Below are 13,945 nucleotides of genomic sequence, written 5' to 3' on the forward strand. Positions count from 1 at the left end.
TGTGCTACTGGATTCTGGACCAGCTGAAGTTTCTGAATGGATTTCAAAGGCAGCTCCACATACAGTGCCTTGCATTCATACAATACAGAAGATATGCAGCATGTATGACAGTGGAGAAGTCCCGGTCTTGGAAGACAGGCTACCACTGGTGAACCAGCCAAAGATCATAAAAGGTTCTCTGGGCAACCTCCACAACCTGGTTATGCAGGAGCAGTGCTGGATTTAACAATACCCCTGGAGTCTGCAAATGGTCCATAAAAAGGAATGTGACAGCCATCCAGACACATCATTGGTTAGAACACCTACCTCAATATCTCCACTTGGTTTAGATTGAGATTCAGTTTGCTTACCCTCATTTAGTCCAACCCTGATTTCTGTTAAGGGAAGCCAGTGACAGACATGGTCCAGATGGAAGAGAGTTGGGCGCCTTCAATATACCTCAGACCTCCAGAAGATGGCACCGATAGGCTTCATGTAGATGTTCAACATCATGGGAGAGAAAGGTGCACCTTGTGGGATCTCACAGGCCATATCCCATGGGGAGGAACAATAGTATTCCAGAACCTTCTGGCACCTACCTGAGAGGTAGAACAGAAACACTGTGTTGCAGTGATTCTGCTGTACTGCAAAACAGTGTCTCCAACCCACATAGGAGATCCAGAAGTAGGGCTACTATATTTTCAACTTGAAAAATGAGAGTGCCCTTCCTACTACCTTTAAAAATAATCAGAAAAAACTTTTTTTTAAAGTATGGAGGCTGGGTCTACCAATTGACTTGAATGGGATAGCCACAATGGTGATAGTCATCCTGGCTGCTGGTGCAATGAAAGCTAGGTCTACCTTGATCAACTGGAGTGGACCAGTGGCAGGAGTAGACCTGGCCTCCAGAGTGCGGAACAGCCAGATACACTCTTTTTGGGCAGGGAGTACTCTGCCTCTCCCACCTGCCTACTAAACCAGGATGCTGGAGCAACAGGTCTACCCAGGGCCTCCTGAACATGGCAAGTAGACCTGGCTTCCCATGCCAGGGTAGTGTGGGCAGGCAAATACCAGACAGAATGCCTTTCCTCAAAGACATGCCTCTTTTTCATAGAAAGGAGGATTTGTCTGGGGAAATGGTAGCCCTATCCAGAAGGACTAGCCATATGGTAGCCCTATCCAGAAGGACACCATGGTCAACAGTATCAAATGCTGTTGAAAAATCTAGGAGCATTATCTAGAGAGGAATGCTCCCACTACCCCTTTCTCACTGTCTGCCTGAGTGACCAAGGAAGTTAAACACACACACACAAACACTAGCCAGACAATCAGATTAAGTACCAAATTAATCTTTGTCATAGAAGAATACCCGGAGCTGGTTTCCCCCTATGTTAGCAGAGAATTGACAATAACTGTCCTTGGGACCACTCCCCTTGCACATTGAGTCTGTATTGTGAAAAGTGCAGAACTGCCTACATAAATAGGTCCACTCGTGATCCAGCCACATTTTTTTTCATATTGTGGGTATGAGTGTGTGAATGGGGACAACTTGCATAGGAATTTGGCTCACTTCATAGGTTCTAGGTTTTGTGGGCAGGGAGGCGGTGTGAACCTGAAGCATGCTCCTGCACCATGCCATGAGTACATCCGACTTGCTGAAACTGATTGTGAACTGTCTTTAAGACTTACAGAAATGACACCTCCAGCCTTTGAAAAATGTGGTGATCAGCTACATGCAAAGCTGCCTTGACTACCTTTGCGTCCAAATTAGAAATAAAATCAAAGCAGCCATTGTGGTGGTTGCACAGAAAGTTCAGCTTGCAAACCAAACTACCAGTGATGCACCTACCCTGTAAAATAACCTGACCATTGCATGGTATCTAGCTGTGAAAGATATTCCTTGAACACATGCAGAAATGTTTCTGAACTTGACCTTTACAGAAATAGAAGCCATCTTTTCTGATTTCCATTCTGTTGCCTATTTACCAGTTCCTTATAAGCTTCTGACTTTAGAAACCGTGGGAAAGAGTCTTTAGTCATGAGACAGTAGATTAATCTCTGAGCATCATCAAAACACTGGAGAGTTGGTTCAGAAATATTCTGGGTGATGTGGTCTCTGGTACTGAAGTCGATGTTTATCTGCAGGGAACAGAGTGGCATAAATTGTTTGCTTCACTGGAGATCTGAAGTTTGCATGGGAGTTAGAAACAAACACTATTTGAATTGCTTCCCAAAATATACTCTTTGATGCAAAGTAGCAGGAAGGTCATGCTTTCATTATCTAGAATATTGAACACTGATTTTAATTTGGTTCCTATCCTGAAAGTGATGCTATCTTTTTTTTTTTTAAGCAAATCTGAAGCACTTTTTAAAAGCACACATAAAGACAGAAAATTATCAGACTTTTCACATCGCAAACGAGGAAATATTTACTGTATTTTCAGTCTGCTTTTAATTTCAGTGCACATAACCTCCAGGCAACTGAGACTCTTATGAATCTGTCTCCTTTTTTTGGCTGCATTCAACAAAACAGCCACTTCTATGTTATCTCCTAGAGAATGTTGTTCTTCAGCAGCAGCAGTCTCACCCTGCCCCCCCCCACTTGTTACATTTGCTGAGTGAGAATTGTACTTCCTATACCTCCTGGGTACCATGAGGGACCATGAGTCTACATAATGGACTCCTCCCTGCACCAGGATTGCCCCAGTTTCTGGGAGGGGCACTAGCTGGGTTGATGGGCTCCTCCTATGTAGCCTAGGCATTCTCACATTGACCAAGCAGTGTGGAAATGAATTGCATTTCAACAGATCTCATCTTATGAAGGCAACATAAAAAGGGGCTCAATGCATCATATGTGAGAGAGGAAGGAGTTTAACTGTGTTGAGCCCATATTGCCAATGCAAAATAAAACATGGCCCTCTAATGGGTCATGCATATAGAGGTGCTCCCTCCACTGAAGTGAAGAGTTAACTCATTTCAGGCAGAACTCTGTGGGTGCATCAGACCATGCATGGGCCATTGGTGGTCCCATGACCTGGCATTTTGGTTCACCTGGAACATTTTTCTCATGGCTTGTGAGCTTTCTAGGGTATCTGGGAGGCCATTCTTGGAGACAGAGAATGCTGGACTAGATCAAGCTTCTCTGATCTGATCCAACAAGGAAATTCTAATGGAAAGAGTAATTCATCCTTTTGAGTTCACTGTTTCAATGGCTGACTTGCAGTGGCACATGCAGTCCTAATGTGCAGTGGTACAGAGCCTGTATGGAGGCTGTTGTGGACTCATAAGGCAGCACCAAGACTGCAGACAATGGGTAGTTGCATAAGCAGCACTGCCACAGTTTCTCTCATTGTTGCAAAGGGAAGAAACGGTGGCAGCACTTCCTGCATTGCCACCCATTATCTGGGTGGTTGTTGGTGTCCACAGCAGCCCTGACATGGTGTACCGTGGCTCTGTACCACTGCACATGATGACAGCCAGGGTTTTGATCTCGTGCTCTTCTGACTGGAGAGACAGTCTATTATTTATTTGTTTGTTTGTTTAAATTTTCTTATATACCGCCTACTCCAAAGACTCTAGGCAGTGAACAACAACAATACTATTGTGCACTCTTTATAAAAGTTGAACCCAAATCCTTACCTCTCTGTCATTTTATTATCTGAATAAAATGCTAAATTCACAAAGGCACTTCAGCAGCTAAAGCTGCCTTTATCAGAAGCAAAATCATCACTGTAAAAGGCCAGTGAGGGAGTACATATCACAGGAGTAATTAACCAGCCAATTAGTTTAAAAAATATTTTTGTATGTAATGATCAAATGGAATGGTGTGACAGGAGGATCCTAAAGGACATGTTTTGACTTTCATAACATCGAAAGGCCTCTGCTTAGAGACATTAACCATTAATATTTTCCATAACTTTCTAGCACACCTGACTGTTCGAATTGCAAAGGTTAGCTATTATGTTTTAAAAGCCTATTCAACTCAAAGTGGGAGGGGGTAAATCTCCTAAGATTAGGGATAGGCAGAAATGTGCGAGGTAAATAACTGTGTGTGTGGAGGGGGCGTGATCCTTGGGACCAAGCATTTTGTAGGAGGCAAAGGCCAGATCTGGCCTGCGGGCTTCCAACTGCATTTCTTCTCCTGCAAACCGAACCACAAGAGAGGCTTGGGCACAATACCATAGGCACTTCAGCTATTCACTCCTGCGCACTAATCAAGATGTAGGGAAATTGTAGCAAACAGCTGAGATATGTACAGGAAGGGCTCTGCCACAACATCTGTTGCTCCCATTGGGGAGGAGGGGGCAAAGAGCCCTTTGCCTGCATCTCAGCTTGTGCAGGAGTGACTCATAGACTAGGATGAATGGCACTGCCTCCTTGCTGAATTGGAAACACAGCCCCAGTTAATAATTGGCTGCCATCTGAGGCCATAGGTGGTCTGGATTGTTAGGTTGTCTGGAATCTGTGCCTGGATCCATTGACATCTAAACCCAGCCTCCTATATACATGTGCTTTACCAGTGTCAGTGAGAAACAACCTTAGATACTCAGTACCGGCAGGGGTGGGCGCTGCCGGGGCAGCAGCAAGAGGCATCTTTCAGCATAAATTAGAAGGTGCTTACCTCTGCTCTGGCAGCACCTGCAAGCACTCCCTGTGGTGGGGGATCGGCTCCGCCATTCACATGGCTGCCAGAGGAGGATTGGCTCCATGGAAGCCAGGTGAGTGGTGGAGCCAATCCCCTGCTGCAGGGAATGCTGGATGGCATGCTGCAGCTCAGAGCAGCTTGCCCATGCTGCCAGAGCGAAGGTAAGCACTTTCTAATGTTTGCTTAAAGGTGACTCTCACTCCCCCCCACCCTCACCGGCCCGGTGGCACCCACACCGGCTGCTACTGTTTCCTAGAAAAACTTGGTTTCTTATTGAACCCTGTGTAAAGTATGATGCTTTGGACCAGAAAGGGCTACTGGTGGTGTGGATTCTAATCCCATCTTCTGTATGCTAAGTGAATTTGGGGTCCGTACCACTAGACATTGTAGGGAAGGGGCCATAGTTCAGTGGTGGACCTTTGCATTCAGGTAGCAAGGCCGAAAAACACCTTTATCTGAGTCCTTGGAGAGCCATTGCCATTTAGATGGTAGTGGGCTAGATGGACGAATGGTCTGGCTCAGTATTAGGCAGCTTCATACATGATTGTAACTTCACAGTATTGGTGGCTACAAATATAAAGGTATGTTATTAATAGTTACTAAAGCCTACCAGGAGGATTTACAGACAGGGCTTCTACCCTGAATCTCCTTCAGAAGAGAGTGTGTGCGTTCATACACCAGCCAAACTTACCCCGAAGTCCCTTTTTGACCCTTGGACCCACTCCACATACATATTGGGCTTTGTCTCCCAAATTCTAGCTTATCTTGATGTATTTCTGGGTTTTTAAAATGCTGGTTTTAACCTATTTTTTCTTAAAATGCTGGCACAAATAGGGAGAGACACTGATGTAGAATCATTAGCATGATAAGAGGGATACTCTTATCTATCTATCTATCTATCTATCTATCTATCTATCTATCTATCTATTTGATTTCTATACTGCCCTTCCAAAAATGGCTCAGGGCAGTTTACAAAGAGAAATAATAAATAAATAAGATGGATCTTTAATAAATAAGATGGATCTTTAGAAATGCAAATATAGCTCTTTAGTAATCTCTCCCCCCCCCCCCGCATTGGCTAGAAGGAAAACATGGAGGCATGCCATGTGAACTGGACCAAAACAAAACCCGAGAGCAGAGGAGAGGAGCTGCTTCCCTCAATGCCTCGAGTGTAATTCAAAGTGGCTTCACTCAACATTTACCACTCAGCATGAAGCTGTGTGTGAATAACTCCATGGTAAGGATCAGATGTGCTTATTTATAAACTAATAAAGAACTCTTGATTTGAGTATTGCAGTTGAAACCAGTCTTTAAGAGAAAACAGAAATGAGTTACCTCCTTTGGGGCATCTGCCTGGATAAACTCTGAATAAATCTTTTGGGCTTTTAAAGCAATTTTAGCCGCTGACTTGGTTTTCTTGAAGTCCTCACAGGCTAGCCAGAATTCAATGTTTTCTTCACTGAATTCTGACTTCAGGAAACTCCTAAAAGCAGCCAGGCCATCTGCAGAAAGAACAGCAAAATGAGGAATATTTAAACCAACCAGTTGGGTTGGAGAAACCAAACAATTGAAATCCCATTGAAGATAACAACAGTGGTTTCACTGGCTTCTGGCTCATTCCTTTTCAGGTCCTTCTTCTCTGGCCAGGTTTTCATGAATGAAATTCAGCTATAAACAACTTAGGATGTGAACAGGATGCTTGGATCAGTTCCTGCTACAACATGCCCATTTGACCCTTGTCTGTCATGGCTCGTGATAAAAAGTAAGAAGCCAGTGGCCTTTTTTGTTTACAATTATCTCATTATGGAGGGAAGCTTTGTACCATTCGGCATGAAAGAGACAGATGCAATACTAAAAAGGCCTCCCTGAGTTCTCATGAAATGGAGATTGATGGGATGTTTTCTACTCTCCTTTCCCCTGCTATGATAGTTGTATGGCTTTTGGCTGAGCAACTTCAGATGCTCCAGGATGACACTGGCTGACACACCGTACAAGGGTACAAGGCCCAGTAAAGTTGCATGCACTCAAGTTGCACAACTGCAAAATTTACATTACAGTAAGCCTATTATTTCAAATGGGCTTAGGAAGCTACCATATACTGAGTCAGACCATAGGTCCATCTTGCTCAGTATTGTCTACACCGGCTGGCAGTGGCTTCTCCAAGGTTGCAGGCAGGAATCTCTCTCAGCCCTATATTGGAGATGCCAGGGAGGAAACTTGAAACCTTCTTCTCTTCCCAGAGTGGCGTCATCCTCTGAGGGGAATATCTTGCAGTGCTCATACACCAAGTCTCCCATTCATGCAACCAGGGCAGACCCTGCTTAGCTAAGGGGACAAGTCATGCTTGCTACCATAAGACCGGCTCTCCTCTCATGTAACATCAGTTGTACAACTTACATGCAGGCAACATTAACGGGGTGACTTACCCTTGCAGGGTATCTCAGCCACTAGTTCTTTAGGCCCATACCAGCCTGGATTCCAACCAGGTTTCCGGACTGAGTTTGCCTTGATAGATGATCTTCACCAGTAGAGAAAGTAAGCATGATTCTCCTACATCTCTCAACTGCTTTTGATACTATCCATTATGGTTGCCTTCTGGATTGTGAGTGGGAAGCCACTGCTTTTCAATAATTCTCCTCTCACCTGATTGGGAGATTATCATGCTGGGGGACTGTTAGCTGCTCTGAACTCTTTTAGAGGAAGAGTAGAATACGAGTGTAATAAATATGGGTATTTTGCACTGGTGCATCTTACCTTTATTTGCCAAGAGCGTGTCCACAGACTCCATCCACGCCATAGTTTCTTTAGGGGCTGGTCTGTGGAAACAACATCTACCCTTGAAAATAGCATTGTGATCTTTTGCCTATATAGTTGGTGGATACTCCTTTGGCAGTATGTATACTTATTGTTATTGTATCAGCACAGCAATGAAAAGGATAGCTTTCAGTACTGCGCCACATATTGAACAGCAAAATCACTTTCCAGTGCCAAAAACCATATGGGGTGCCGAAGGTAATTTGATATGGGCCTCTAGGTTTTTAATCTAGACATGAGTAGTAATAAAGCCTGCAATTGGAGGAACAATAAGAATGGCACAAGAGAGGTTTCATAGGTTTTTCAGCAGAGAATCACCGAATGCCTTCTCAGCATTGAATGGGCAAGTCATTAATTTATATGATCCTTTTGCTAGCAATGACTAGAGCTCTCTAAAAGGTTATCGCGCTAACACTGGGTTGATAAATGGGCTATTTCTCCATTTCTTACTGGTATTAAAAATGGTTTGCTTCAGAGTTTTGGTTCTTAACAAGATTTTGATGAAGTATTTGTTAAAGCAGTAATAGAATTCCCTCTTCTTCCCCAAACTCCTCCCGGTTTTGTTTCCTGCTGGTGTCAGGAGAAGCTGTCTTGCCCCATCTCTGAGAAAGCACAAAGAATCCAATTAGCTCAATATATTCTCAGCTTAGGTCAGATTTATCTAAATCTAGGAGCTTGTCAGGGCAGAATAAGATCTTTTCCAAACTAGTTAATAATTTTAAGTGCTTTTTGCTTCCAATGAAGCACTCCCTTGGGCTTGATGTATGTACCAGCAGGCCTAGAGCCTAGATTCTCCGAGAATCTGAAGAGCTATCCATAATCCCGCTGACACCCCCAACACATTCATTACACAAGTCTCCAACCATGCAGTGCATCTGAGGAAGAGCTGTTAATGTATTTTAATGCCTTCTACAATTGTTTGGCCATCTATTTTTTAAGGAGGCAGCTTGCTAGAGAGTGTTTTTTATTGTCCTGTGAGTCTCATTGTTCCCTGGAGAACATACAATGGAACAAAGGGCTCTGGGAATCTCATGTCTGTGTTAGAACTGAACGATACTCCACACATTACATTTTCCCCCTCACATAGAGAGAATTCCTGTGTGAGGTGGGGATCAGCAACTGGCATTGCCTGGGACAGGTCTGCCCTGGGGATGTGCACAGAACCAGTTTCATGCACTCAGGAGGTGGGGAGGGTGTCCTTACCACCCCCGCCATGTCCCCCCCCCCTCCAGTGCTGCTTCCAAAACTGCTGTCGTGGGGCAGCTGTATATCCTCTTGCCATCCCAGTCAGTGTAATACCGGAAGTGGCCAGAGAGCATGCATGTGTACTGGCCACTTCCAGTATTACACTGACTGGGGCGGCAAGAAGGCATACAGTTGCCCTATGACCGGTTTTGGAAGCAGCGCTGGAGGGGGAAATGTGGCGAGGGAGGTATGGACACCCTCCCTGTGCCTTAAAGCTACCCTCCCACATACACATACCTTCAAACCGGCTCGAATGCTGGTCTTTCAAACCAGTTCAGCAGTCTGTGAATAGACCACCAAACCGGTCTGTGCACATCCCTAGTCTGACCCCCTCAGTGCCAACTCAGAGGCAAGAGGGGTGTGTTGAGGTAACTGCTGTTCTGATCTTGGGCCTTGCTTGAAGTAAACTGAGAGGGAGCCAGGCTCTGATGGAGTAAAGGAGGGGTGCATAGGAATGAAAAAGGAGGAACACCTTTAAGGTGCACAAGGCATTAGTTTGATTGCTGTGCTAATTTTGGCAGTTTTTACATTCAGGCTCCAATCTTAACCATAAACACAGAATGAGCACAATGAGACTTACTTCTGAGTAAACATGCATCAAATCTGCTGTCAAATCTGCTGTTTATGCATCATGGGACCTTCAAAAGCTCTTCCCAGGGTCCCCATAGCAAAGGTCGTACTCTAGGTGGACCTCTGGGCACAGTCCCAGCAAAGTAAACCGCCTAGAGATTTTTATACTAGGCAATATATAAATTCAATAATGAATGAACGAATGAACGAATGAACAAATAAATAAATAAATAAAGGTAAATCAACACATGAAGGTCAGAGGTGGCCATGCTATATCCAACTGCAGAAGTACTTCTGCAAGTACCAGTGGAAATGCATAGCTGTATGGTCATTTTTTTTTCTCATGCCCTCCCTCATGGGCAGGATCGTGCTGAATTTTTAAGCAGCCACTGGGCCATTTCAGAGGTTTCTATATCTAGAACTAGTCTGTAGTTGGCCTTGAAGGTTGAGCAACCTATCCCAAACATATCTCAAAGTATGTTGCATGCATCTGTAGGAAGAACTGCAGCATGGATATATGTAGGTATCTCTGATTTTACATAGGGATAGGCATGCCCCCTGCCAGAAGATCACATAGTGTGCAGAAGCCCTGGATACATCTGTGCATCTGCTGTGTACCCAGGATGGCTGGATGTTATGCTTCCGTGATTGCCTGTTCATCATGCTTCTGGATGGCTAAATATCTTGCTTCCTTAATTGCCAGTCAAGCAGTCCCTTAAGCATCAGATTCCATGAATGCCAGCCATTCGGAATGCACCACAGGTGTGGGACATCCATGCACCACAGGTGTGGGGCATATGCTCTGCAAATCTCCCTGCAGGAACTAGGAACTGGACTCTCCCTCTCTCTCCCCCTCCCTCACGCCGCCCCCTCTCTCTCACACACCATCTCTGACAAAATGCCACTGTAAGTGGCAGAGTGCATGGAGACATCCAAGCCCTTTAGTGCACCCACAAGGTTTTGCTCCCAGAAAAGATAGTGAATGGATATGACAGAAGGGAATCGTGTATTTAGAATGAGTTGACATTTTACTTGCTTTAAAATAATTTGCACAACATACAACGCAGACAAGCCTAATAAAAGTTAGGACTAAAGTGAATATATTTGTGGTATAATTAATGACCGCTGTAGTGACAGTAAAGCAGAAATTAATTGATGTTTTGGTACAGTGGAGAGTGCTTTAAAAGCTACGTGGGAGTGTGTGTCCTTTCAAAAACCAATAAAAGATAAAACTGTTGAAAACTTTGGGAGTTCCTAGTTGCTCTTTATAGTGAGGAATGTTGGACAGAGGAATGAGAGGGAAAAGATTGCCAGCCTTGACATTTGGTATTTTTCTGTACCCAATGGGATATTATAATATGTTCCACCTCTATAATGTCTACTTAACCAGGACAGTGCTAAATTTGAAAGCATTTCCAGAAACTGGCATGACCTGGCTTCTTGGGCTGTTATGTTTTCCAGGAGGCTCTACTGATAAAGAGTGCCCATCCTGTGGTGACTGATTCCTCTACTTATGGAAACAATTGGAGGTACACCATATATCACTGTCAGGGCTGGTGGTCTCAAGGCACAGCTGCCTCTCCATTGGTCAAGCAGGAGGCTGCTGGATAGGGAGGCAACTGGGGCAATTAAGTGGAGATATACAGGCAGTTTGGGAGCAGCTTGAACATTATCTGAGGCTCCTCATACAAGCACATGGAACCCCACTTGCTCATGTCTCTGCTGAGCAACAGCTGAGTTTGCAATGTGCCGTACCTCCTGGACAGTTGCATTAATGTCATCTAAGCACAGCAGAGAGCAGATCAATGGCTGATACTTCTGGCAAACTGCCACAGTAGCAGCAAGGGTGAGATGAGTGGGCTGCCTGTCAGAGTCCCTAGTTCCACCCCCAGGGCTTTACAGTCACATTACGAGTGTCCACATTGTTGCCCCATGTTCTTATAAGCCAGGACCATTGTGGCTGGGATGATGGGAGCTGTAGTTCAGCAACATCTGGCGATCCAAAGCTGGGAAACCATGCTTTAAGCTAAGGTTTTCTTTGAGTAGAGAAGATAATGGCCACATTTGCATGTAATGCAGTACCACGGTTCCAATGGACCTGTGGTTCTGTCCCCCGCTGCTCTCCTGCCCACATTTGGACATAACAGACAGGAGGCTCTTTTCAGTCAGGGAGACTGCAGAGAGGAGGGGGAACTGGCTGTGTGGGCTTCCTTCTGGATTGAAGGACAGCCTTGGCAGCCAATCACAACTTGAGCAAGGGAGGAACTTCCTCCCTCAACTCCAGTTGCAGCATGGTGGGACTGCGGTGCAGTGTTCGGACATAACTCTGGTACCATTAAATATCAGGTAGGAATGGTGAAACCCACTACAAAGCGAAGGTTCACATCAAAGTTTCAGGAAGGAAACCTCAGGTCACTTTGGATCTGAACCTCAGGCCCCTTCAACTCTGGTTTTGCATTACATGCAAAAATGTGTGATCTGGGCTCTCCAACTATACAGCTGTAGCCTCCCAGTGGTGGCTTCTGTAACTGCAATGGCACATTTTCAGCTGCCACAGTGAAATGAGTGCCACTTCTGGGTAGGTGTGGCTTCTTCTATAGAGGCCCACATCACTTGTTAGATTTTCCACTGAATGCATCTTCATGACATTGAAGAAGTCACTGAATGTCTGGACCAGCTCTATGTTATTGATTATCAAAATTTCTTTCTTTCTTCTTTTTAAAATATCTGTACCTAATGGTGCAGCGGGGAAATGACTTGACTAGCAGGTCAGAAGTTGCCGGTTCAAATCCCTGCTGGTATGTTTCCCAGACTATGGGAAACACCTATATCGGGCAGCAGTGATATGAAAGGCATCATCTCATACTGCATGGGAGATGGCAATGGTAAAACGCTCCTGTATTCTACCAAAGACGACCACAGGGCTCTGTGGGCGCCGGGAGTCGACACCGACTTGACAGCACATTTTACCTTTACTTTATCTGTAGTTAGGCAGCTGCTCCTGATTTCCCTCCATTTTTTAAAAAATGCTTTTGCTATTGGTTTCTTTCCCATAGGCTGCATGTTGGGTAACACTGTTAAAGCAGCTATGATTCTTTAGAGTTTTAGCCATGTTCATGCAACAAATGTGGAGATATGAAGAGGGGAAGTGATATGGTACCCACTGGCCCTGCCTCCTGTCCACACATCATCTGAACCTATGAACTCCAGATTATGTGTGCCTGCCAGTCTTTCCAATATGTATTGAGCTGTCTCTGCTACCCTTTCACATGACAAAGTGGTGGGATCCTGCAAAAAATAAATAAATGCAGGGTATAGATCACATTCTGTGTGCATATTGGCTGTCCACAGCTTCAGACCAAAGCATGGGTGGGGAAGAGGAGAGCCAGACCCAGTTGCTGTGATCCTGTCTCCTTCCATGTCCATACATTCATACCCCCAAATGTGTCCTGCAAACAGGACTTTTATTGCACTGTAAACAGCTAGCACATGAGGTTTTATCTGTTGGTTGTAGTTCTTTCATTTTGTTAGACCTACTATCACATTGTGTGATCCTTGATTTGCTTTCAGGGCTGGTGTCAGAGATTGGCATTGGTGGGCAGCTGCCAAGGTCCCCGGGCTCCCAGAAGGTCCAACTGCTGACCCCTGTGATCATCTCTTTGCCCATCATCTGCATGTGGTGGTAGTAATGATGGAGCAATCCTTTCAAGGCCACCCACACAGAAAGTTTGCTCAGCCCCCACTAAAACCTAAAGCTGATCTATTAGCTTTGAAATGCTGTAAGCTGAGATGGGATGTTCAGAGTTAGAAGCAAAACAGATGACTATACAAAGTGGATTTTAGGGAGATTGTTCACGATAAACTTTGAGAGAAGTGATGTGTGCTTGTGACAGAGCTGGAGTCAGCACAGAGGTTGAGGAACAGTGAAATAGATGTTGATTTGTGGAATTTACCATTAAGGATGAAGGGGCCAAATTATGGCCATCAGGTGAGAGACCAGTCCATGTTGTGGGTAATTTAGATTCCTTTGGTTATGCAATATTTCATTTTTTTCCCTATTCACATTAACTGGCAGCTGATATCATTGCCCATAACATCATAAAAAATAAAAAGTGGGAGAGGCTGTATATTGAAACCTAAGAGAACAATCACTTCTTTGATTGCAGGAGAATACATGGTATATGAAGCAGCATTGCTTAGGGGGCAAGCATTTTATATGTTTTCAATACACGTTTGAAGTCAGTTATTCCATCCACTGCATATTAAGAAGGTTTTTAGGCTGCCTGATCTGATTAATAGCCAACAGCTGTACTTCACATGCTATACCTGATTTTATTAAAGAAATAACTATAAACAAGGAACTCACTTCACTGGCATGTTTCGTTCCACTGTTTACCACGGTTAACACCCGGATTTCTTTTTCTGATCTTCAAACTGAAAGTAACAGGACAGCAGGAACAGTACAATTAACATGTAAATAAGAATAGGTTTCAGATTGATAGTCTGTATGAAAATGCATTGGAGTGATTTCCCTTTATGCAACTGTGCCTCGTATTGCCACAGTGGTTATCTATCTATCTATCTATCTATCTATCACATTTGTACACCGCCCCAAACTTTCAGCTTTGGGCGGTTAATAATAACATACAAACAAGTTAAAAACTTACACAAAAACTTAAAACAATTTAGATA

General features: G+C 44.3%; 1 protein-coding gene across 1 annotated transcript; it reads right to left on the reverse strand.

Moving 5' to 3' along the window:
• Positions 1-1,914: 1,914 nt before the first annotated feature.
• Positions 1,915-13,630, reverse strand: RGS21 (regulator of G protein signaling 21). The gene is made up of 4 exons (XM_053248389.1): positions 13,620-13,630; positions 7,379-7,455; positions 5,960-6,126; positions 1,915-2,118 (listed from the first exon to the last, which is right to left on the reverse strand). The coding sequence occupies exons 1-4, from the start codon at positions 13,628-13,630 to the stop codon at positions 1,915-1,917; spliced, it is 459 nt and encodes a 152-aa protein (XP_053104364.1).
• Between the last annotated feature and the right edge of the window lie 315 nt (positions 13,631-13,945).

Source organism: Hemicordylus capensis, chromosome 4 (assembly GCF_027244095.1).
Source record: "Hemicordylus capensis ecotype Gifberg chromosome 4, rHemCap1.1.pri, whole genome shotgun sequence".
In the NCBI taxonomy this organism is placed as follows: Eukaryota; Metazoa; Chordata; class Lepidosauria; order Squamata; family Cordylidae; genus Hemicordylus; species Hemicordylus capensis.

Bases quoted from the DNA above. Each gene is read 5' to 3' on its own strand.
- RGS21 (XM_053248389.1), bottom strand. The intron at 6,127-7,378 runs GTAAGATGCACC...TTCTTTCTGCAG, and splicing joins CACGCTCTTGGCAAATAAAG to ATGGCCTGGCTGCTTTTAGG. The intron at 2,119-5,959 runs GTAACTCATTTC...TGTTCCCTGCAG, and splicing joins AGGCAGATGCCCCAAAGGAG to ATAAACATCGACTTCAGTAC.